This window comes from Anabrus simplex, chromosome 1, assembly GCF_040414725.1.
Source record: "Anabrus simplex isolate iqAnaSimp1 chromosome 1, ASM4041472v1, whole genome shotgun sequence".
Taxonomy (NCBI): domain Eukaryota; kingdom Metazoa; phylum Arthropoda; class Insecta; order Orthoptera; family Tettigoniidae; genus Anabrus; species Anabrus simplex.
Window position 1 is genome coordinate 1,147,001,757 of NC_090265.1, and position 27,465 is coordinate 1,147,029,221.

The 27,465-nt window shown below is 37.6% G+C and overlaps 1 protein-coding gene across 1 annotated transcript in view; it reads left to right on the plus strand.

Moving 5' to 3' along the window:
• Positions 1 to 27,465, plus strand: part of cac (cacophony) — a 778,098-nt gene that overhangs the window by 177,165 nt on the left and 573,468 nt on the right. The window contains 3 exon segments of the mRNA XM_068225468.1: positions 9,627 to 9,782; positions 19,298 to 19,518; positions 23,332 to 23,435. Coding sequence (XP_068081569.1) covers positions 9,627 to 9,782; positions 19,298 to 19,518; positions 23,332 to 23,435 — 481 coding nt within the window.

The following is a 27,465-nucleotide window of genomic DNA, read 5'->3' on the forward strand; positions in this document are numbered from 1 at the left end:
AACAAGAATCCTCGCCAAAAGGCTGGCAGAGAAGCTAGAACCCCTTTTACCAGAAGAACAGTTTGGTTTTAGAAAGGGAAAGTCCACAACTCTGGCAGTAGAAAACCTGTTGGAACAAATAAAATAGACAATAGAAAGACCAAAAGAAAAACTATATGTGGTTTCTGTTGACTACTCAAAAGCCTTCGATATGGTCAACAGAAAGGTATTAATAGATAAACTGGAGGAACTAATTGGAAGAACGAGCACAACAACCCTGATATCGAATATACTGGCAGAAAACTACATACAGATAGATGATGGAATAGGCATATCTGACTGGCTGTCACAGACGAACGGTGTCCTCCAAGGCGATCCACTCAGCCGTATCCTGTTTAATGTTCTCACGAATTATGTCACCAAAGGAATGGCAGGAACAAGCACATACATATACGCTGATGACATGGCCATCGCAGCGACAGATACAGATAAACTGCAAGTATCACTAAACACACTATGTGAATGGGCGGAGAGAAACGACATCCAGATAAACGAAGAGAAGACGGAATTGGTAGTATTTAGGAAAGGAGGAAGACTCACTGAAGCAAAGAACATCAAATGCAATGGCAAACTACTCAAGAGGGCTAACCATTTTAAATATCTAGGTATCACAATTCAAACAACAGGAAAAAGTTTCAGTTTACATATTAGATCTAGAGCAGTGGCAGCCATTAGAGCTATGAATGAAATCAGAAACATCACTCAGGTATCGATTAGCACAGCTATGAACCTGTTTAGGTTGAAGATACTATCTATTCTGACGTATAGCCTAGAATTAGTGGGAGAATACCTCACATACAAACAGCTGGAATAATTGGAGCGAGTAAAGGCTAGATACCTGAAGAGAATTTTAGGAGTCCCGCAGAATGAAAGATCGATGCTAGTGTATGAGCTTACCAGGAAGACTTCCTTAATAGAGGATCTGAGATGTGAGCTCATACTCCCAGCTAGTACCAGCTTCGAACAGCTTATACGAGATCTGCATGAGAAGAAAAACAACATACCGGAGGACTTCTATGCAACATCTGCTATGCAAGACAGGACCTGGGTGGAAGCTAATCATGATATGCGACACATGACGACGAGATTGGCGATCCATGGTTTCCACCACAAGGTGTGCTGCAACAAATTATTTCACGAACCAAATGACAAATGTGTGTGTGAGTTGTGCTTGGAATTCTGTGATAGATACCATATTATAAAATGCAGGAATAGACAGAAATCCATCGTAGCTTATAGCAAAGAAAAGTAATGTAAATGCAATGTAATGGTATTCTGCACAGCATGTGTGCATTTTCAATAATAAAATAAATAATTATGTGTAATTTATTGAACACATACGGTAGTCAGCAAGCAAAAAAATATTTTTGAAATGTGAATAACTACTAAACGAGATGAACAAATACACAAGGTAATGTAGATAGTCAATACTTTATAAGATACAAGAAATTGAAAATTAAATCTGGATCGATTTAACCCATTCAGAGTAGAAAGGTTAACACAGATTAGAAAAATAATAATGGCTATTTTATAAGTGTGCCAATTTGACATAATCATATTATTTAATATTAAGTAGTAAAGCATTCAATAATAGTAAGCGGACTGGCCGATGGCTATAAAGCCAACTTCTTCATTCAGAAGACAAGTGGGTTTGAAATGCACCGTCGGCTGTCCTGAGAATGGTTTCCTGTGGTTTCCCATTTTTCACTTTGAGGCAAATGCCAGGACAGTTCCTAGACATTGGCCACAGCCAATTCCCTCCACATCCTTAACCAATTTCATTGACCATCATTCATTTCATCTTCATAAGCTCCTCAAATAAGGTTGGCATCAGGAAGGGCATCCAGCCTTAAAAACATGACATATAATTTCATCTCACCTCATCCCCAACACTGTATTAGGAAACATGACCAAGGGTTGGATATAGTCTCATAGCCTACATACAGTATAGTAAAATATGCAATAATAGGAAAAAATAGTGTTTCATGTTATAATACTGTGATTGATTTTTTGTAGAGAAAGGGGTGACAGAATATGTTGGTGGTTTCCCCTTAAATACGCCCTTGATAGTGACCTATTCCAATATTCCAACAATGAAAATAGTAAAATATTTATTGGCTTACCTTCTTAAAACTTCTTTGAACTGAGAATCCATTCTCGGCTCTTTGTGCAGCCTGATTAGTAGCATAAACACATATCATGGCCTTTTACTATCTTCCTTTGATACCACATCAGAACTGCAACATAACAATCATGTGACTCCCTTATATCAAAATACTGTAATATATGTACAGTATATTCCTACAGAATTTCTCACCAGGCAAACACTGAATGAAATATTCAGAAGGATATTGAGTTGGGAATGACTTTTATACTGTTCTCTTCTTCTTCTTTTCTTCTTCCTGATACGTTTCTGCTTATGCAGGTCATTCACAGAGCCTCTTCCAATCTTCTCTTTTTTCCCACATACTATCGTTCATCACTGTCTGCCACTGTAGTCCTCTCCAATTTACGTCATCCTCCACCTGATCCCGCCATCTTGTGCATGGTCTTCCAATTGGTCTTCTTCCAGATTCTGTCTATTCCAGAGCTCTTCTTGGTAATCTTTCTTGTCCCATTCTTTTGACGTGGCCGAACCATTTCAGCCTATTTCTCCCCATAGTTTCTTTTAGCGGGTTGAACTGTAGCGTATTTGTTGTGGATTCATTTCTTATCTTGTCCCTCCTTGTTTTACCCAAGATCCCTTGCAGAAAGCGCACCTCTGTCGCTTTTAATTTACCCAGATCCTTTTTTGTCCAAGTTCAACATTCTGCTCCATAGGTCAATATTGGCAAATAATACGATTTATATATCATGATTTTTGCTTTGGTAGGTACTTTCCAATTTCTAATTATGTCTGATACACAGTAATAACATTTTGAGCAATTTCCTATCCTCTCCAAAATTTCTTCCTTGATGTTTCCTTTCCCAGTTAGCTTACTTCCTAGATATTTAAAAGCATCTACTTCTTTAAGAATTTTTCCATTACATCTAACATCCTTCATTTTTTTTGTTTTCTCTACTGATTTTCATTACCTCAATTTTTGTTAAACTTATTTCCATGCCTGCTTCTTCAATTGCCCTCTGCCAGGTATTTAGTTGTTCTTCCAATTTTTTGTTCATTTTCTTCCCATATCATTACATCATCTGCATATGCTATGACTTTCATATCATTTGCTGTTGACCCTTGGCAAACTTTCCTCATAATGTTGTCCATCACTATATTAAAGAGCACTGGTGAAAGTACACCTCCTTGTTAAATTCCTTTTTCTGTTCTAAACAATTCTGATTTTTTGCCATTTCAGACATTTGTTCTACATGTTTCTAATTCTGAATTAGATGTCTCTTGACAGTTCCATTGTATTCAGCCCTGGCCATATCTCTTCTCTTCTAACTGTGTCATAAGCCTTTTGTATATCTATGAATGCTACTGCGATGTCTTCCAAATTCCCATTTCTTTTCTGCTACTTGTCTAGCTGTAAATATGGCATCAATAATTGATCTTCCTGGTCTAAATCCTTGTTGTTCCTCTCTCAATTGTGAATCTATCTTGTTCTTGATTTTTTGTGAGATTATTTTTTCATAAATTTTCATGCAGTGACAAAGTAATGCTATTCCTCTGTAGTTCTCACAAAGTGCCATATTACCTTTTTAAAAAAATAGGTACAATAATTGCCCTTGTCCAATCATTAGGTATCTCTCAATCACTCCATACTATCTTCATTATTCTATACAGCCACTGCATTCCGATAGGTCCTGCAGCTTTAATCATTTTAGCTGTGATGTCATCTATTCCAGGAGCTTTGATATTTTTCATTTCTAATACAGCTTTTACTGCATCTAACATTTGTAGATCTTCTCTTCCTATTTCATCTGATTGTTTATTCATCCCTCCCACTGTAAATGTGATATTTATTTTATCTTCATCTAAGTTATTTCTTTGAATTTTATATTTAGTAATTCAATATATACTTTCTGAATGAAATATTGGGAACAAGTATAGGGATACATATTCATTGTTGTTGGATGCAACTCATATCTGAGAATATGTATTCTTAAGTAGTTAACATTTTCACGCTCACACTGCATTTTGAATATTCATAAAGGATACATGTTAATATAAACACAAACTGAGAAAAGAGAGAAATAGATAGAAGAGACTGGGAAAAACATGAATAAATAAGAACAATATCCACATCTTCATATATTGCTGTCTTCACATAGATGAGTTTTCTTCTCATCGTTTCCAGTTCTTCTACAACCACCTCTTCTCGTTTCTACCTACCAGCTTCACCAGGTCAGGAATCAACACTCATTTAGGGGCTGTCTTAACAGATTGACAGTCTTGATTGGAGAAGTGTAGGTTAAGAGAGACGTTAGAGCCACTAGGCAGTACAAATGTTGATGAACAAGAAGAATTGTGAAAAACTAAATATGTATGAATACCGGTAAGTTAAAAGTTACTCTTTTCAGAACCAACTCCCTTTCATAATATTACAAAGATATATGTACTGTTACCCTCAGGTTTAGCTTACTCATACTTACCACCATCAAGATCATATTTTTCTGCACGGCTTTTCTTTTCCTCAAGAATATCCTTCTTGTTTTTGTGGCTGATGGCCTAAAAATTCTTGCTGATTCATACTGGTAACTTGTGATGTCTTTTATTATTAGTCGAAATAGTTGAGTGTTTGGAAACTGGTAACTTGTGTCTTTGTGGAAGGTATGGTAGTTTATGTGACAGGAATTATTGGTGCCTAGGATAGGGATAGGGAAAAATAAGTAGGCAACCATTCTAGCATATTATTGCTATATTTCTAGAATGAGTGTGAAAGGTGGAGGGATGTAAGAATGTAGACAGAAAACATGTGCAATAGCTAATGTCAACATCTAGATTTGAATTTTATATCTTGGAATGATGCAGCTTTCCAATCCTGCTATCATGTGTGAGTTAATATGCTAACTGTAGAGCAGGGTTTTGAAGTAGGCACTTGAAAATGTTATTTTAAATCATTATACTTGCTACATACACAAGCATTTGAACGTTATCTGTCATATTGCAACCTTTTTTAATATTTGTAGCCATTTCTTTTCAGTACTGACTCAGTTAATTTGTAACTGGTAAGGTTCTTCAATCTGCTGAAACTAATGTTTGAATAAATAAATTTATAAACTACCTGAAAAAGAATTAAGTTAATTAAGTTGTTTCTTTCTGTATGTTCTGTTAACACATGTTTTCTTTGTCAGGTAGTTTATAAATTTATTTATTCAAACATTAGTTTTGGCAGACTGAAGAATCTATCTTTTTAAATATCACAGCTCTCATCATTTGGAATAGAAAAGTGGCTTGAAATAGCAGTTGTACAGCTTACTTGCATGGAGATATTGTTTACCATTTGCTTTGCAACAATATTTTGAGAAAGGAAATTGTCTGTTTTAATTTTGAAAATCATATATGTGCTGTTCCGATACAGAGAAACTCTGATTTCTGTTAATTTTAGCAAATATGAACAGCATTTCATAAGATTCTCCTACCTTGCTTTATCAGTTCACACTTTTCAACAAATGTTTCATCATTTAATTCTTCTAAGACTATATTTTCAAATACTACATTGGAGCAGAACATCTTTTTATGAATATTCTGTCATAAAATATAAATATTTGTACTGTTTTCAATGTGCATCCTGAACTTCACTTTCTCTTTTCCTCTTTGATCACTCATGCTTAGTAAAATTCACTTTTGTTTACACTTCAGAAAATACACCATGATTAAAATTGATGCAGTCAAAGATCATCGCAAAGCAATTAGAAATTAAAGAACCACTCTCCCTTAGGTGTCTTTTCAACACACTTATAAGCTCTCTTGTCTCTTTCCTCCTCTGCTGTTTACTCTGTAATGTCTCCATTCAAGATGGGTTAGCAGGATATTATTTTTGAGAGATGGGTACTGGTGCTCTAGCTTCTTGTTCAAACACTTTTTTTAATGCTATTTGTTTGGGGCGTCGACCCATGTGGATCTTTTGCCCCTATTGGCACCCTATTGTACGAACCTGCGAGTAATTGGAATGGCGGTAGTGTGGAATGTTGTGTGTGAGGAAAGGAAGATTAAAGGCATCACAAACACCCAGTCCCCAGACCAGGGATATTAATCATTACAGTTGAAAAAACCTGACCCAGCCAGGAATCGAACCCGGGGCTGCCGAGTGACAGGCAGACACGTTGCCCCCTACACCGCGGGGCCGGACTGTTCAGACACTTACAGGCAGCTGTGTTATTTTACCCTGTGCTGTTCATCATATTCATCTTGTTCGATAAGTTCATAGAAAGAATACTGAAGGATGATAAATGTTAAGGGAAGGAATGATTGGTATTTTAAAGCACCAATTTAATGCAATTTTGGGTAATATGTTACCATTATTTTCATTATGGTGTGGTATTGGTTGGTTATCATTTTCAAGAATTTACTGATTATTCATTATGTAGAGAATATTTGGCTTACTAAAATAAGTTGTGTTCATATTGGATGAACAAAACATTTATTATATTGCATTTAGCCATAGATTGCTTATTATTAGTTTGATGCTCATTTTTGAGCCATAAAAGATGTTCAGTGTTATTTATCTTCATGTAGCTCTTATGCATAAATAGTCATGTTAAATTTTTATTTTCCCCTTTAGGTAAACCATAAATCAAAATAGCATATGAAATAGAAACAGAAGTCATATTTTGTTGAATTGTTATACATGTAAATCATGGCAGTGAAGCATTTGCAGTTTTATTGACAATAAGTACTGGTACAGTATATAATACATCTTCTTATTGTTTATAGGTGCTGTATCAGTCCTTGAAGTGATCTGCACATCTTGTTTGAAGGGTTTGAGGTGATAACAGAGTATACTATGATATGGAGACCTTAGTTATTCCTTTATATCTTATTTATTTCAATTGAAATTTTGTAAGCTTTAATTCAAAACATGTTCTTTGTGTAATACTATTAAATGTTATTGCTCCAAACCCTTTGTATATATTTGTTCAAATAAATACAACAGTCTTTTTTAAATATATTTTTTTATCAAGAATGTGTACTACCGGTACTGTTTGGATTCCCCAGACGAAATGTTGATCTTTTACTCCTATATGTTGTTAAAATACCTCTAAAATATCACATGCTTGGTGAGTTAGATAAACACAGTAATCATTTTTCTCTCAGTTGCTTTTTTTTTTAAATGATATTAATAAATTAGGTATATAAACCACTTCTTCTGGAGAATAAGTCTTAACATTTTCTTGACCATGATGTTCTTTAAGTGAAATAAGCCTTTAACTGACCTTACTGTGGTGGAAAATCCTTCACTTAAGAAATGTTTCTGTGTCTAGATGATTTATTCAAAAGTGATATCTTTCTTTGTGTACACATCTCAAAAACAGTTTTTCAACACTAAATCAGTCAGTTGTCTGACTCTGAGGGAGAGTTATTCACACTTTGCCAATAAGTAGATGTAGGTCTTGCTCTTAGAATGAGTTTAAATGATAGTATTCTCTAAATATTGCCCAAAAGATCATTTGTCATTTTCCTAACATAATAGAACTACACAAGTTTACTAGAATATGTATTGGCCAAATGTATTTTAAAGAGTAAGGCAAGAAATATATTATTAAGAAGACTGTAGCTTGTGACAAGGTGTACAGTGTTTGAAACTAATTCTTCCATACAAGAGTCTACTCAGTTTTCATGTCAGAGAGTGTACACACTTTTGTATTCAAGATTTTTTTGTAAATGACATATAATATAATGAAAAGAAAGGCAGTAGTGTGGGAAGGTACATGCCCCTGTGGGTCATTAATATCAACTTATGTTCTTGCATGACTGCGAACATGTTTGGACACTTCGTATAATATTGTCTTTAAAGTAGTTGAGGGTGTCTTTGTTGAAATTGTGCCACTTTTTGATCATGGCTCCCCGAAGGTTGTTAAGGCTTTTATAGCTTCATACTGTGTACCTGAATTAGTCTCAGCTATTATCAGTAGGGTTACTGTCAATAGACATTGCACCCTACTCCATCTGATCGGCTTCAGCTTCCCAGAGGAAAGTGGTGTTGGTATGCAGTTTGTCGTCTAGAAGAAAATTAATGCCCCTGACATGTTGTTACAAGAGTAGAATCGCAGAGTCTACCAGGGACAAGAATATGAGCGGTATCTTAAGTCCATACATAAACCCAGCTGAATATATATTAGATCTGCCTCCCTACTCATTGGAACTATGCAACTGTATGATATGCATGGTGTTATTCTATTCCTTGTATTCTCTGATAATGATCAGCTGTTTCACAAATCCATAATTAGTCAGTGAACTTTTCTTTAATTTTCTATTACATCTGTAATTGGGACACTCTGTACGTGATAAATAAATATATTCTATTCTATTCTATTCTAAAAGTACCTGGGCACTATTCTGCCAGGATCCATTTCAATTGCTCTCTTGTTCATTTGTTGTCGGGCTGGGAGTTCAGTGCTAATACTTGTCAAGAACCCATCACACAGCTCTTTTGCATTGTTCTCTTGGTTCTTATGAATCATTATTAACCAGGTAAGAGTTGTCAGCTGCAGTTATTGTCTGCAGCCAACCACTGTAAAATAGATCTCTAAGGCTATATTCATACATACTATAATCAAAATTCCATTTTATAATGACATCACTGTAGTTTATACCTACCACTTTTTGCACTAACTGATTTTATTGACCCAAAGTATGATCAAATAGCATTATCGACAAATTGAATTCTATGCATAAGCTGCACTCTGTTGTTATAAAGAACAGCAACATCACATACTACTGAATGAACTGAAATCACATTTATTCAGGAAGTGTTCAGAAGAAATCCTTTTTATTGAAATACAATAATCTTATTAATTAGTCCATTTACTTACTCTACTGTTATCTTCAAATGCGAATAGTTTTCAGTCATGAATCATTATGCTGTACTTCCTGTTTAAGATGTATAAAATCTTCAGTGTTGTATTTTGTGGTTGGATGTACAGTTTCGTTTTAGGCTACTTTGTATGTCATTTTCCTGATTGAATCATTTTATTCATTTTTATTTTATAGTTCTGTTCATTTAATTATTTTTCTGTTAGCAGCTATTACAATTACTCACCATAATGAAATCACTGATCCTGTGTGAATATAATGCCATAAATTGAAAGATACTTGATAGACATTTCATGCCCAATCACTTCTTTTAGTTATCCAAAGGACGTGTTGAGTGTTGAACTCTGTGAGTAAGACAGTCTCTTATATGATTGTTAAAACTGAAATTGAAGTGACTGTAAATGCTTATTAGCAAATCTGTTATTATTTATATAGTATTTTTGGGTATACTAGATTACATTCTGGTTACCCAAACACTGATTAGAGGATAAGGTAATATTGGAATGTAAATATTATGTATATTTAAGTACTGTACCAGTAGTTGATATGCACAAGGTGCACTTTTTGAACTTTGAGAGGAAATTGAAAAGGATAAATTTAATCTGTGATGACTATTTAGGTCTGCAGGTGGTGCTCAAGTCTATCATCAAAGCCATGGCACCACTGCTGCAGATTGGGTTGCTGGTGCTGTTTGCCATCGTCATCTTTGCCATCATTGGACTCGAGTTTTATTCGGGGGCCTTACATAAGACTTGTTATAGTCTAGAAGATTTTGGTAAGTTTACTCACCAAGTTGTAATTGAGCATTAATAATTTTTAATAAAAAATATTTTGTCAGAACTATTGTTTATATTAGAATTTATGTGGATAAGGAAATAGTTCGTGTTGGAACAAGTCATGTTTTATTTAGACATGAATCACCTCACAACCTTAGCAACATTCATTCAAACATACATTCAGCTTCAGAAAAGTGTAGCATAAATATATATACAGTAACTATCAACAAAATTAAATACAGTAATACAAGGGAGTAATAGAATTAATAATGGGTTGCAAAATAATTTGAATTTTTCAAATACCGAGCTCGATAGCTGCAGTCGCTTAAGTGCGGCCAGTATCCAGTAATCGGGAGATAGTGCGTTCGAGCCCCACTGTCAGCAGCCCTGAAGATGGTTTTCCATGGTTTCTCATTTTCACGCCAGGCAAATGCCAGGGCTGTACCTTAATTAAGGCCACGGCCACTTCCTTCCAATTCCTAGGCCTTTCCTATCCCATCATCGCCATAAGACCTATCTGTGTTGGTGCGACGTAAAGCAAATAGCAAAAAAGAAAATTTTAAAAAATATATTTGTAGAATCCTGTGATTCTAAACATGTCAGTTTTGACATTCCACTTCACTCTGCCAAATAGCACAGAAGCAGGAACTCTGTTGATTGATCTTTGTCTAAGTTAAAATTAATTCACTTGTGTAAACACCAGTGCTATTTTCTGCTGGTATGCAATGGTATGCAGTACCAGCACCTTTCTCCCCAAGTTTCTTAAAACAGAACTGTGATTTATTATAAATATTCCAGCAGATGGTACTGTGTTCAATAATTGATTTTCAGTTTTCATTCTCACAAGTTGGTACCATACATGTTTCATAGACACGTGTTAACATGGCTTTTTAATAAATCCACTGTAAGCTAAATCATTGTTCAAAATGAGTAAAATAAATAGTCATTTTATGTCGGTGAGCAAAATTAGGAAAGCTGAAGAAGTAGAAATTGTCAGATCTACTTGTGGTTATGTAAAACACAAAACTAGCACCTAAACTACACATGGTGTAGACCATGATTCATGGGGTCAAACCTGGCCAGATTGTTAGACACTGAAAAGAAAACCTTTGAGAGAAAGAAATGGATGGTGGCGACGGGGATGTATTGGAGTTTATGTTCAAAGTGTGGAAATTGCTGTAATAGCACTTACATGGTGAGTACCGGTACCTTTTCTCCCAGATAAATAAACTGCTGAACACCAGTGTGTCATCAGATTTATTTTTTACGGCTAACGTATGACATGGAGTGCTGAATGAATTGTATACCACCCTTCAAAAATCTATTTACTTCTGCTGGTTTTAAAACTGTGATCTTGAGATCTGAAAATCAACACTCTGCTACTGATAAATTAGGCCTAATATGCTATAATTTAAGTGTACAAACAAAAATTGTTGAAAATATAATGACTTCTAACTTAAGTTCATCTTTACAGTAGCTGGAAACGTATCATAGTGTGAAACATATGACGACTGCTATCTGCTTAAAACCATGAAGTCAACTAAATGGTTTGCCACTAAGAATGAAATATTTAACAGTTTGAAATAAATGTATGGTTCCTTTTACCATTAATAATCTCTTTTATTTAGAACTTTCAGGAGAGCTTTAGAATTAGTAACAAATTAGCGTTGGCATTTCGTTAGTTTATATCCCACTGAGATAGAGTCCTTGATGAAAGGACTATGTTCGGTAAGTCATTTAGGCATACCATGGGCAAGTGTGTAATACCAACAAATCATTTCACTCTTGAAAAGTGATGAATAAATTAACCCTCCAGCAGGGTGCATTTACATACTCGGTCATCTCTGTGCTGTGGGAGGAGTTCTAAGCCTGGTATTTAAATTTTCTCACATTAGTGTAAGACTTTGTTCAAAGCAGTGTAACTTTGGTACTGTTTCACAGATATCAATAATACTTTCACGTGCATGTTAAAAAAACTCTCTTCTTTTAAAAAATATGTTGCTTAATATCTGAGTTTCACCGAGCAAGTGACTGTGCAGTTTGGATCATGTAGCTATCAGCTTGCATTCGGGAGACAGTGGGTTCAAGCCCCACTGTCAGCTGCCCTGAAGATGGTTTTCCATGGTTTCCCATTTTCATACCAGGCAAAATGCTGGAGCTGTACCTTAATTAAGGCCATGGTCACTTCCGTCCGACTCCTAGCCATTTCTTATCCCATCATTGCCATAAGACCTATATGTGTTGGTGCGATATGAAGCAGATTCTAAAAAAACATTTTAAAAAATCAGAGTTTGGTGTTGAATGTCTTGAAACATCCCTCAACGTAGAGACCTGCTTCACAGTCTGGACACAAAAACACTGTCTCTCTCCAAATTTTCTGCTTGTAGCATATGTCACATCATTTGGTTGGACTAATCTTTCCCCTAGTAGACTAGGTAGAATTCTCTTAGAGAAATACCATATATACAGACATACATACATATGTATAAATGATATAAAATAGTGAGAATATACACAAAATCAATAAATTACAGATGTTACAATAGTTGAGTGGTGACCTAGATGTTACAATAGTGCAATGCTCATTCATTACCGAACTGATCTGTTGGTGACATGGTCAGTTGGTGCTCATGTCTAAAGATAATAATCATCTTTGTGTTACATTCGCATCTCCACTGTTTGCTGTAGGCATTCACTGACTTTGTCAGATGGCCGGCATTCTGCTCCATATGGTGCAACTGGGCATACTACTGTTCAGTATATCTTTGATTTAGGATAGTGAACCTTTTTTTAGTCACAGAGTATACTCGTGAATTCTTTCCACTGCATCCAGGATGCATTTATCCCTGCTCACACTTCATTGTTGAAGCCTCTTTCTTTGTTCAGTCAGGACGCAAGGTACCTGAAGCTTTCCGTCTTCACCAGATTTTCTCCATTGATATTTCTCCTTTGTCTTTCCTGACTCCTTGGCCGAATGGTCAGCATTGAGGCCTTCGGTTCAGAGCATCCACGGTTTCATTCTCTCTGGGTTGGGAATTTTAATGTCTGGTTAATTGCTCTGACTGAGTGTTGGTGTTCATGTTTGTTCCAACTCATTTCTCTTCATATTATCATAACACATCACACTACCAACCACCACAGAAACATTCAATAGTGAATACAGCCCTCCTCTATAGGATTGCATCGGGAAGGACATCCAGCTATAAAACATAATACACAATGAACAGATCTAGTCACAAAATGACATCTCATTGTGCCAAACCACTTGTATTGACTTGTGTTGATTTCAAGAAGGCCTATTACTAAACTGACCAATTCAGTCCTTGATATCCACAAGGAGATGGATGTGAATAGCAATGGATGTCCTATCATCAAACAAACTCTGACCAATACCTATTCACAAGTGAAATTCGTTGAGGAAATCTCTAGTTCCTTTAAGATTGGTGTTCATCAAGGTGATAGGCTCTCACCCATTCTTTTCAACTGTGTTCTTGAAAAGGTCATTTGTGAGTGGAGAAACAGACTACCCAATATTGGTATTATGCTGGGCACTGGATCCAAACAGCAAACATAGACTGCCTTGCAGTCTTAATGGCAGGTGACCTCAGCATTGTGTGTGTCCGGTTTGAAACAAAAAATAGCTGAAGCTGCTGGTCTCCAGATATCTTTAGAAAAAACTAGAGTATTGATGTCTGACCATCATAATTATTGATACCAAATATAGAAAAATCAAACATTGCATTCATGTTAAGTATCTTGAAGAGGTAATAATAATAATAATAATAATAATAATAATAATAATAATAATAATAATAATAATAATAATTTATTTGACGCAAAACCAAAAACGCCAATGCCATGGTATGTTAATGTCAGGAAAGATCTTAAAGAACTGGGCCTACAAGCAGAAGATGCACAAGACCGAAATCTTTTCAGAGCAGCCATCAAGACTTTTGGGACTTTCCGGAACGAAAAACGGGCAACTGGTGCTAAATGGACAGAAGAATATCGTGCTGAATGCAGTGAGCTAATGAAGACGATGTGGATAAAGCAAAAGATGAACAAATGCCAGAATGTAAAGTGAGGCTTATCGTGGTCCCTAGTTGGCCGATTGGCGAAGTTGAATGAATGAATGAATAATAATAATAATAATAATAATAATAATCATCATCATCATCAATGACCTCAGGTACCATGTGCAGCCATTTCAATTTGGTACCATCTGGCTGTCTCCTCATCAATTTCAACGTTCCCTTTTACTCTAAGCCCACTAGATGGCAGACCGAGTAAACCGAAACTCTCTTGGGTGTCTATGGCTGAGATTTAATTAATTTTGTTGGGTAAACACCAAATGTGTCACCAGAGATCTTTTACATGCCGACATCGTACAACATGGAGTGTCGAATGGACTTTTTTCCACCCTTCAAAAATCCGACTACCTCTGCCGGGTTTGGTTTGGTTTGGTTTGGTTTGGTTTGGTTTGGTTTGGTTTGGTTTGGTTTGGTTTGGTTTGGTTTGGTTTGGTTTGGTTTGGTTTGGTTTGGTTTGGTTTGGTTTGGTTTGGTTTGGTTTGGTTTGGTTTGGTTTGGTTTGGTTTGGTTTGGTTTGGTTTGGTTTGGTTTGGTTTGGTTTGGTTTGGTTTGGTTTGGTTTGGTTTGGTTTGGTTTGGTTTGGTTTGGTTTGGTTTGGTTTGGTTTGGTTTGGTTTGGTTTGGTTTGGTTTGGTTTGGTTTGGTTTGGTTTGGTTTGGTTTGGTTTGGTTTGGTTTGGTTTGGTTTGGTTTGGTTTGGTTTGGTTTGGTTTGGTTTGGTTTGGTTTGGTTTGGTTTGGTTTGGTTTGGTTTGGTTTGGTTTGGTTTGGTTTGGTTTGGTTTGGTTTGGTTTGGTTTGGTTTGGTTTGGTTTGGTTTGGTTTGGTTTGGTTTGGTTTGGTTTGGTTTGGTTTGGTTTGGTTTGGTTTGGTTTGGTTTGGTTTGGTTTGGTTTGGTTTGGTTTGGTTTGGTTTGGTTTGGTTTGGTTTGGTTTGGTTTGGTTTGGTTTGGTTTGGTTTGGTTTGGTTTGGTTTGGTTTGGTTTGGTTTGGTTTGGTTTGGTTTGGTTTGGTTTGGTTTGGTTTGGTTTGGTTTGGTTTGGTTTGGTTTGGTTTGGTTTGGTTTGGTTTGGTTTGGTTTGGTTTGGTTTGGTTTGGTTTGGTTTGGTTTGGTTTGGTTTGGTTTGGTTTGGTTTGGTTTGGTTTGGTTTGGTTTGGTTTGGTTTGGTTTGGTTTGGTTTGGTTTGGTTTGGTTTGGTTTGGTTTGGTTTGGTTTCCGGAGGCCGACACTGTACCACTGATCCACAGAGGCAGCTTCTTGAAGAGGTCATTTCCTTTATTGCATTGGAGAAAGAAGCTTTGGAATGTGGGACTAAACAAATGAAAACAGCTTTACGCATTTGCAGACCCATTTATCAGTTCAGATTTATCGCATGGGAGAGAAAATTCCTAAGAAAAAGCCTTTACCACATCAAAATTCTGAGGGTGGATATCACCTGAAGTCAAATGTAAAGCTGGACTCTAAATTTGAAAAGCTCTCACTTGTTATGTGGAAGTGCTGTCTTATATTTTATGGGCATCAGTCTTGAATGCGTAACACCAGAATATCTTGAATAACTCATGGATGATCTTCTCGTGACTTGGGGAACTGCAGTGAAGGAGGATCTGGCCGGTGTATCTGAGGCACTGGTTCAAGAAAGAAGCAAGTTCAAGACCTGGGTACATGGGTTAAAGGATCTTCTGCAGAGTTGTCCAAAGAGCAAAGAACTGCATTCCCCAACAAGATGATGAAGTACTAAAAATCCAGAAAGGCTGGTAAGTGTTAACTGTGGCCCTAAGAGGCCAAAATGATATGTTAAAAAAAGTACAACATGTACTTGCACAAACGAATTTGTATGGTAGCATTATCTTCGTGAGGTTGCTGCAAGTACTGCCACTGTATATGTGGCTTGAGCAGGTGATTCCTGTTTTCTAGAGCAACAAGTTTATGACCTATGTTGTGCTAAAAATATTTGCATACTTGGTTCACACAATATATTTTAGTAAAATCTCTCTAATTTATATGGACAATTTCAAAGTTTTAAAGGTAAAAGAAAATATCATATTGAGCCCATTTGTCTGATATTCATTGGACATTTAACCCATTGAGCCCTGCATACTTGTTGGATGGAAACTGCATTGGGGCTGGGATTAATTTGAAGGAAATATAGTGAAACATTACACGATGAGAAATTTTGTATTTACAACAGCATTAAAGATTTAATTATACATGAAAACAAATGGCATGCACACCATGAACCGTGCAACAAGGAATACATTAAATACATTTTATTTCATTAGCATCATGGGTCCATACTCAGTCCACCTGCTGAGCTGTAACACGGTCATCTCCTTGGACTTCCTCTTCAATTTCCACATATGTTTGTTCATCAAGAGCATTACTCATACTATTAATACTAATAGTACGACCAATTTCACTGAAAAATTACATTCCTAATCATCATTACTTTCTAAAATGAAAGTAATCAGCAACTTTCAGTTGTTATTTGTTTACAAGTGAATCTCAAAGTCTAGAGATAGTCCATTTCAAACAATGTTTTTTTCTTCTCTTTTTTCTTTTTTCTATTTGATTTACGTCGCACTGACACAGATAGGTCTTTAGGAAAGGCCTAGGAATGGGAAGGAAGCGGCCGTGGCCTTAATTAAGGTACAGCCCCAGCATTTTGCCTGGTATGAAAATGGGAAACCATGGAAAACCATCTTCAGGGCTGCCGACAGTGGGGCTTGAACCCACTGTCTCCCGAATGCAAGCTGATAGCTACATGATCCAAACTGCACAGTCACTTGCTTAATGGGAAACCACGGAAAACCATCTTCTATGTTAGTTCGATGGATGGCTCTGTGAAGTCATGTTATCAGCAGAATGTTAGTTGTTGCTCCATGTTGGTTCTAATAAGCGAGAAACAGAAAGGAATCCATCTCAGAATATTCAATATTTCAAAAAGTCCTTTATTTTACATAAATAGTCATTTATTCCCAAAATACATTGCTGTGGGTGTTTCATTTAACTGCATTTGCTGGTAGATTGCTGTGTGAGTCTGTGAATATGTGTTCATGTGACCCACTGATCTATCAATGTCATGTTTCATCAACTGCTATGGGAGCGTACTGTCCATGCACAATGTTGGCCATTTCATTACATGCTCACACAGCACCATTGTACCAGTAAATGGGTATTCTCTCAGATGATGGTTCTGTTTGTGGTTCCTTCAGTGCATATAATTAACCTTGCTTGCTTATCTCATAGTCTGCACCTAACAGAAACGTAATTATTGATTCTGTTTGTCATTTTTAGTGGTCAGGAGCACACTTAAATGGTTGCATACTTTCTTCTTCGAACCAAATGAACTGCCATTGTCGGGTAAACGAGACTGCAGAGCATGTTGAGTGTTAGCTGTTTTATTCCACAGCACCATTGTGGCACGTTTTATTCACAGTGCCATAATGAAACATTTGATTATTTCTTCATAGCAAAAGCATCATTGTGTTAAATTTGGAGTACAGTGATGCAAGGATGTAAATGGATATTCTGTGTTTCTGTCCTATATGATCTCTGTTTTCTTTTCATGGTTACTTATTCCTTGACTGAATATTGCGTGCACACCCACACACAGTCATTCTCTCTCTCTCTCTCTCTCTCTCTCTCTCTCTCTTTTTCTGTTTTTTCGATTTTCTTTTGTGAAATGTGAAATGAATTCTGTCTCGCTATTTGTTTTACGTTGCACCAACACAGGTAGGTCTTATGACAACAAACGGATAGGAAAGGCCTAGGAGTGGGAAGGAAGCGGCCGTGGCCTTAATTAAGGTATACCCCCAGCATTTGCCTGGTGTGAAAATGGGAAACCACGGAAAACCATTTTCAGGGCTGCCGACAGTGGGATTCGAACCCACTGTCTCCCGGATGCAAGCTTACAGCCGCACACTTCTAACCACATGGCCAACTCGCCTGGTGAATTCTGCCTCTAGGAGAGGATGCTCAAGAAGGTGTGCTGTTTTACAAAGCACTGCAGATGTCAGAGCTTGAACTAAGGATCAAATTAATAATTTCCGCAGTTGGGAAAGAAGTCCGTTGGCTTGGAATGTTATTCAGGATGGAACCTCCACTGAATTATTCAGGGAAGGGTTATTAAATTAAGTCTGTATGCACTGCCAAGCATGCAGAAATGGTACCACAATTAGACATTTTAATTTGTGTTGCCACAATTGTTTTGTTTATTTTCCACAACTTCAAGTAAACAACAAACTTAAAGGTATGATGCTACATATTAATGATTTTGTGAACCATATAAGGCAGTATAATAGTACAATACCCTTTGCATTCTCCTCTACTAACTGTAGGTCCTCCAGGATTAGCTCCTTACTGTTTTAAGACTCAGGGGATGATTCATAGGTACATTTGAGATTCACTGCATACTGAAAATTGCCGAGCAATATACGGCCAGCTTTATGTGATAGATTCAAGCCTTCTGAACAGAATTCATTGCAAAAATTCTATAAATTCATCTCATAATCCAGAGACAATTGAAAGATTCTCCAACAGTTTGCTAAATAACCCATACTCTACATCATACATCATATCAGTGAGACAAGAAATAAGTCTGCAGGTATTGCTGCGCCAGGCTACTATTAAGTATTGAATTACAGATTGTAGAAATGAGCCTAGTTCTTGTAAAAATTAGTGATGAAAAAAGCAATGCTACCTCCAATACAGGCCATGAATGTCCTTGGAGGTGTGGAAGATAAAGACTCCCATGTTTCGTTTCTCAACGCTAATTTGGAATAGAGCTACAGTAACCGATTCTGTGGCCGGTTATCTGTGCTCCCTGGAGTTATCTCATTTCTCTTGTCGGCTGAGGTGCTTGTCTAGAAGTCCCATTTTTAAATTGCTTGCCTTCCTGACTTTCCTCTGTTTGAAACAAGTTTGCCTTTACCACCATAGCTAGATACCTCTTAAATTACAGGTGTAAAAAGCCTGAGCCAATGTTATATGTTTATTTTGGGTTATTATCAATATTTTGCAGAGGAATATGAATTTCATTATGTTTTGTGAAGTTTCATATCCATATTTGGCTACTGTTTATATTTTTGTTACTGATGCTTTCTATATTTGCAAAAAAATTAAATATTGATATCTTTATATAGAAAAATGTGTATTTTGATATTTTTTCAAGTTCTTATATTGGAGAAATCTTTTTTTTTTTCTCTGACAGCTGAATGAGATGCCTCATTAGTAGAATTTAAAAAATATTGTAAACATTTTATTTACTGCCTGGATGTTCATAACCTTCTCTACCTTCTTATAGTTATTATAAAACCCCTTTTATTTTGGTTATAGTTACTGTCTTTTGTCCTGATTGTATCAAATCTTCTGAATTCTAAGTGGCTATGTCATAAATAAATCTTATCTAAATATTTTTCTATATTTCAGATGAAATTGTAATGGAGGGAGACATGGAAACTCCGTGTAATGGAGATGATGAGGCAGCAGGACCACTTGGCAGCTACAACTGTAACCCAAACATATCGACCTGCTACGAGAAGTGGCAAGGGCCCAATTGGGGTATCACGTCGTTCGATAATATTGGGTTTGCCATGCTGACTGTTTTCCAGTGCATCACTATGGAAGGTTGGACAGCCATTTTGTACTGGGTAAGAAAATACTAACAGTGTTTTGTTTCTGTGGTTTGAAGAGCAGTTGATCATATCATCCTGATGATTAACAATACTGTAATCTTCTAGTGTACTAAATTCATTATTTAAATTTGTCTCAGATTCATGAAAATTATACTCATAATGAATTATTCCATCGTACTCATATTGCTACTCCCTGCTTCTTTATTTTAAGTGCCTGAGCATTAGTGAAAAAAAAAATCACACTTTACCCCAACTAAATAGCTTGCCACTAAGAATAAAATATTCAACAGTTTTAAAGAAATGTATTGAGTTTTTCTACATCTCACTATACTGTAGAACCAACAAAAGAACTTTATAAACAATAACAAGTTATTGAATTATCATTTCATGTTCTTTCAGTAATAGCTAAGCAAAGCTTACTTCATTCCTGAAGAGCTTGCTCTTTTCTCTGTGATAATAAGGTTATGATTGTGATTAGTACTGAAGATGAGGAAGAAACCTAATCTCTTTGTCCAGTGGATTATTTCCCTGAATATCTACTGAGCTCCACGTACTTATTTCTGTTATAAGCTCAGTAAAATTTAAAATATAATGACCAGGCATCCAGTTGGGAGTGTTGTAACTGTGTGATGTATGAAGTAAAGAGTATAGATTTCACCACTCTAAAGTGTGTTTTCAACGGATGATCAGCATTTGTGGATTAAAATTGAGGTTGCCCATGGCAAAAATGCATCAGAATGTTATTGAGGATTACGTGAAACCTGTGGTGAGAATGCATTACCGTACAGGATGGTTGCACGATGGATCAAGGCATTTCATGTGGGTCGGAATGAGACTGCGAATTTGCACCTTGCAGGTTGGCTGTCTATTCCTCAAGATCAGATTAACCTTACGAGTGGTCTCGTTTCCGTACACCATCGATGGACTGTCCAAGAATTATCCATAGAGGTTGATATTGGTCATCAAACGGTGTGGTTCATACTGACGAAATACCTTAATATGAGGAAAATTGCATCCCGTTGGGTTCTTGGGTTCTACATCAATTCACTGATGTACAGAAATGGCAGCAGTATGCACTGGCTGATATCCACCTGGACAGATACTGCAATGAAGGAGATGCATTTCTACAGTGTATTGTCATCATTGATGTGATGTGAGCATGAACCTGTGAGCCTGAATTAAAGTGTCAATCGAATGAATGGCCTTACTTCCATAGAAATTTCGACAGGAACACAGTTGGGTGAAGCTTATGCTGATTCTGCCATACGATTACGAGAGTGTTTTTCTTACGTATGTTGTGCGTGAGGGACAAACCATCAACAGTGACTACTATTGCCAATTTCTGGAGTGACATCTGTGTCAAGCATTGTGGTGCAAACGTCCACATTTATTGCGAGATAACTGCCCTATCATGTTGCATGACAATGCACGTTGTCATGTCACAAACCATGTCAAGTGCTTATTGCAACAGTGGTATTGGGAGGTTTAGAAACACCCTCCGTACTCACCAGACACGAGTCCTTGACACTTTGACCTGTTTCCGAAGTTGAAGGAACCCCTCCAAGGCTGTCGATTTCCTGATGTAGCATGTGTACTCCACGCAGTAGGGAGCTCCATCGCTGTCATCAACAGAGAACGCCTTACCAAAGATCCCGTATGGCTTCCCAGCATTTTGCGAGTGACTACATTGAAGGAATAATACAATTTCTACTTGTTAGTTCATTAAATATTGCATTTTATCAATATTGCCACTACTTTATTCATAGCCCTCATGATAAATATGTCAGTATTGATAGCACTTAAGAGAAGAGTGCTAAAGAATGTTAGCTCATAAAAATATCTGAGGAAAGAATAGATAAGTTAAGATAAACACAGCCCTTAGATAAATCTATCTTAGCAAAGACCACCATGGTCTTCAGTTGGCTTTCTTTTCTTGTTGTTGTTGGAGTGAAATATTTACTGGTTTTTAATTGTTTCTTAGTGTTTTGTATAGTGATATGTTAAAATAATATGGCTTCAGTCTCTGCAGCATCAAGAATGCAGTGTGTAAACAACCCGAACAATTTCTGTTATGTACTGTATGTAGTTCATGCTTGTTATGGAAGCAGAAACATAATATTACACCAGCGAGTTGGCCGTGCGGTTAGGGCCACGCAGCTGTGAGCTTGAATCCGGGAGATAGTGGGTACGAACCCCACTGTCGGCAGCCCTGGAGATGGTTTTCTGTGGTTTCCCATTTTCACACGAGGCAAATGCTGGGGCTTATTAAGGCCATGGCTGCTTCCTTCCCATTCCTTGGCCTCTCCTGTCCCATCGTCGCCATAAGACCTATCTGTGTCAATGCGATGTGAAGAAAATAGCAAAAAAGAAAAAGAAAAAAAGAAATAAACAACATAATATTACACCCTGTATTAAGAAAGTGTACATTGTTTATTTCAAAGTTAAACTTGGAGTTTCTCAAAGAAACTTACAAAAATGTTCAGTTGATTCTACAAAAAATTAACTACCAGGAACGTCATTGACTATTGCTAGGCAACGAGCAGGTTACACAAAATTTCCTTGCTTTTTGTGTCATTGTGATAGTAGAAGAAAAGATAAACATTGGACAAAAAGAGCGGCCTAAGAGGGAAATTTTAACTCCTGGAGAGAAAAATTGAATTTATGGTAGTCTGGTTGATCCTAAAGGAATACTACATCACCCTTTAGATATCAAACTTGTGATCATTAAGCAATTTGTAAAAGCACTGGACAAATGTCGTGTGTGCTTTGAGTATTTAAACCAAAGAATTCCATTCTTCTCAGAAGCTAAAAAGAGGGAGTATTCGATGGACCACAGGTTAGGCTCCTTATGAAGGACACTGCATTTTTGGGCACTATATGAATGATGTTCAACGTCAGGCATGGTGTGCTTCCAGAGAAATAATCGATACATTTTTGGGAAACATAAAAGACATGAACTATAAGACAATTGTGAAAAATATGTTGAAACGATTTCGAGCTCTTGGCTGCGACATGGGTTTAAAACTCCATTTTTTGAAAAATCTTCTGGACTATTTCCCTAAGAATTTGGCATTCATCGGCAGTTCATGCTTCCGGGTCACAGCACCACTCCGAACACAGCCATTTGTGTTGTGGTGTTAACGGCAGCGTACGCATGGGATGATAATTCCCTAATCTCGCTGCTGCTAGTCTCCGACCAATGGTGCGGGATGGCACAAAATGTTTCAGGGAGTCCATTATTCATTCTCAGATGAGGGGCGCAAATGTGAAGGGGTTACGATGTGCTTGATGCACAATATGGCGATCCTCCCTTATGGTGGTAAGACATGGTCGACCAGAACATTGACAAGTGGTATGCCCGCCCTGACATTGCCATGGGCCACTGTTACATCCAAATGCCCCAAAAATCTGAATATTCCATGGTTCGACCAGCTGACCAAATGGAGACCCACAATGAAGTCTTTTTCAAACTCTGTCAAGTGCTGATAAGACTGTCTCACATGAGTACAAAGCATCTCCATGTCTTTCGCGATGATCACTCAACATCTGACGCTATTCATACCCGTTATATACCCTACCAGGCCTAGTAACAGCACTGAACACAAACAACACTAATGCACTCTGGTGGCCATTCTTCTTGACACAGAGAATTTCAACTCTGATCATTTACATACCTGCCAATGGTCTGCACGTATTGACATCCAACCATTTCATCTGGATGCTTCAATTTATTTTTTTTTCCCCCTTACAGGCAATGTATATTTGAATATGTGAGAGAAAATGTTTCATTATTTGGTAAAATGTCATGTTTATTTTGGTTTATTTCAGACTAATGATGCATTAGGCAGCATCTTCAACTGGGTGTATTTTGTACCCCTCATTGTCTTGGGTTCCTTCTTCATGCTCAACCTAGTTCTGGGTGTTCTTAGTGGGTAAGTAAAACTTTTTGTGTTATTTTGAAACCATAATTCCAAAAAAAAAAAATTTTATATAAAGATTTTGATTTTTCTAGAGAGAAATACATTTCATTTTTATCTGCTTGGAATCATAGGATCCAAAATATCAAATTATGTGCTACTTAAGATTGTCACAGTTAAAAATGGTTACTTTTTCTACTTTACAGTCCTTGATCCTGTCTGTCTGTCTGTCTGTCTGTCTGTCTGTCTGTCTGTCTGTCTGTCTGTCTGTCTGTCTGTCTGTCTGTCTGTCTGTCTGTCTGTCTGTCTGTCTGTCTGTCTGTCTGTCTGTCTGTCTGTCTGTCTGTCTGTCTGTCTGTCTGTCTGTCTGTCTGTCTGTCTGTCTGTCTGTCTGTCTGTCTGTCTCCTCTGAGGGCTTCACTGGATGGATTTTGTTGTAGTTTATACCATTCTATTAAGCATCTCTCAAGAAAGATTATATAGCATATAGAAACATCCTTCTATGACCAAACAAAGCTGAGCAGTAATGATTTCAGTAAAGCAAGTCAGTTTTCACCTTCCCCTTCTTGCCTCCTTTAAACTGATATAGAGTTTAACATACATAATTTTTTATGTTCTGTTGGACTTGCCGACATACCCGTATTTTCTAACTGCTTTTTCCACAAGTAAATGTATTGTTCCAACTTCACTAAAGTATTTGCGGTTATGTGAAAGTGATAATCGCTTTTTACTACCTTCGTTAAACCAGAATTTTACAGCCTTCCTCTTGTACTCCATACTAATGTTTTCTCGCACACATTTGACAGGACTAGGAACATAACTAGACTTGGACGATTTGAATGGCGATGAATTCATAGAATCACTAGATTCCAGGAAGTCATTTTCCAGTTTCAAACTCGGACCCAGAATTTCACTTGCGATCGGCAGAAGGTTTTGATGAGCAGAATCACTTGATTCCCTTTCACTATCTCCACTGTGTACATCAAGAATACCTCAATATATTACATTCCTCTACGATTATTTTCCATCAAATAATTAGATATTGCCCTACTTCCTTTTCTTTTGAGCTAATTTCTTAGGATCACATATGCCCCTTTTCACAGAAATAACTCGTTAAACTCCGCTGCGTTAAGAGGATTTAAAATGTTGTTCTCTGAGGAACTCATTTTCACTGTCTTGCTTTCTTTAAAACAACCATCAAAACTGTTATGTTATTGCTGTATGCAGTGAAACACCCCACAGCTGACTAGCACATGTAGCTTATCACTGGCCTTGAGTACCTGGGACATCAGGGCTGTCCACTCCAACGAACATGTACATGTATGATATGCTACCTACCATTGACCTACAGTATATGAGAGATTCACCAGACGATTTCGAAGACATCTGAAGACTGATTTTCCGCATGTTCTCTTATAGTACAACAACTGTGTCAAAAAAATTCAGGTTAAGTTTTGACAAGTCTTACCTTTTACTTCCCTTGTTAGCTAAGACTACAATATTCCATTGGAAAATGGGAAGTACACAGCTTACTCGTCAGAGAAATTACTCAAGCCTGTCTCAGCCATTCTGTTCTCTATTTACAACACTGATCAAAGTGGGTTTGAGCGCGAAATGCGATCGAAAAGGACTCTATCTTTTGTAGGTGAGAAACGCACACAGAATAGACCAATTGGTTAGTTCACTCACACATTCATACACCACAATGTCAACAATCAGTATAGATGGTTCTTTGCTCCCTAAATTATTTATTGTACTGGAGGAGCCGCCCGGAACCTTTAGTCCTCTGTTTTTAAAAAAAGGTTTAAAGCAGATAACATTGTTGTCACTGCCACAAAATCAGGAAAAATGGGGAAAACAGAACTGGAAATACAGTTCAGAGAAACCTTTTGCCCATTCTCTGAAGACTGCTGTGCCCTGCTTTTTTGATTCGTAGAGACCACATACAGTGATACAACTTGTGAACAACAATAGAACAGCTTCAGATTCCTCCAGGTACCATGGGCATAATTCAACCATTAGACAAATTCTTCTTCCGGCAGTGGAAAGCTTTTTACCGCCAAGTAACAGAAATTTCAACTTCTTGTAATGATGTTAAAGTTCACCACAGAGACACAACCCTTAAACCAGGGCCTCTCAGGATGCATGCACCAGTGCATTGTGCTGTTCACTGTGCAAAAGATGACTTCACTAGGTTGAGCAGAGTGCAGAACCCCACTGCTCGATTTGGAGCAATAGCGCTGTCTCTCTCTTTCCCCACGCCTGTCGCGTTTGCTTCTCCTGTCTCCCTCTTTTTCACTTGCTCCGTAGCGCTCCAAATCCAAGCCAAGTTGAGCCGAGCTTAGCCAAGTAGCCCAGAGAAGAAGCATTGGTAGCCAAGCTGAGTGGTACCGATGTACTGTGCACAGGAACTCTGCGCCTCAGTTTGCACGCGTGAGATTTTGGGCGTTTGAGAGGCCCTGCCTTAAACTGCAGTCTTTCATGCATTTTCAGTTATCACCTCCATGATTTCAGGATATGATAAAATATTCATGGTTTGCAACACATTACACAAGGGAGCAACCTCCCAAGTTCATAGTGCCCTCTAACTATTGTTTGGAGAAGAAGAAAGAAACATGCGATGAACAGTGTGACAATGAAGTTCTAATTGTCGTGTTATGTACATGTAGTACGTGTTGAAGAGATGTTAAGTACAGAACAAAAATGGCCAGTCGGACACCGGTGGGATCCGAACCCAACACGACCTAATACGTTGAAAGTGTGTTTCGATTACAATGCGGTCGTGAAACTTCAATATTCAAGTTCTAATTGGTTGTGCTTGGTGTACAAAAAACTTGTGCTATCATTGTGGCATTTTTATCAGTCATTTCTGCTATACTTTTCTGAGTGACTTACAAGTGAGTAAAATAATACATCTTCAGAGCGGGTCAAGAGACTGCATGCATATATGGCCCGCCACACCACAACTCCGAGCTGGCTCAGGAATGTCGAGCTGCGCCACCTGTCGTGCTTATGTACCACAATTTGAGGTACAATTTTGGAGGCTTGCAGTTAAATCTGGAGGCCGATTCTCCACATGCTATCCTCTTACAGTACAACAGTTGTGTCAAAAAATAATCAGGATAGGTTTGAACCTGTCCTACCTGTTACTTCCCTTGTAAGATATAGCAGGCAGGGCTCTCTATTTCCTGGTCAGCCATCTTTGTCTGGTCAATGCATGTCTCAAACCAGACTGTTGGGTCTAATGCTCAGACTGTAGAGCAATACTGACTGACTCTCCTGTTTGAGCCATTTTCTGAAATGTGGTGCAGTTCCTCAAACACTTGCCATTCTTCAAACACAGGAAAGAGGCCAGTGCAGTCCACACTTTGTGATGACATTGTGTTCCTTTGCAGTTCACCTTTTGTGATGAAGCCTAATACCTTACTGAAGAAGAGTTTATGTCTTGCTACCGCATTTGTGGTGGTAGCTGTTTGTATTAATGTTTCTACCTGTAACTGCTCAGGCAGTTACAGTGTTTAGAGTGTATGACCATTTCAATGACGAAGGTCATTTCTGTTACTTACCCAGCTGTTGCCAATGGCTGTAGCCGTGTTGAAACACCGGATCCCGTGAGATCTCTGAAGTTAAGCAACTTAGGGCGTGGTCAAGATTTGGATGGATTGCCATGTGCTGTCGGTGGGGGTAAGGGAATGGAGGAGCAGAAAGGAACTGGCCACCCTACCGTACATAAACTCCAGCTCAGGCACACCTCTGCGGAGGTTCGGACCTGCCTTCGGGCAGAATACACCCTTACCTTACCGTTACCCTTACCCAGCTGTTGAGTCAAGGGCAATCAGCGAATACTCCCATTCTTTTACCTCTTTGTTTGTAGGTAGAATGTGTGTGTGTGTGCATGTTAGTGTGTGAGCATGTGTGAAGAATATGCTGTAGAACTAAAATATCAAATGTATTTCAACATTTTTTATTCCAACTGTGTCAATACATTTCAACCTCGTGAAGGATGGCTTGTTTTACATTGATGTACTCAGCAAGGCAAAAAAGA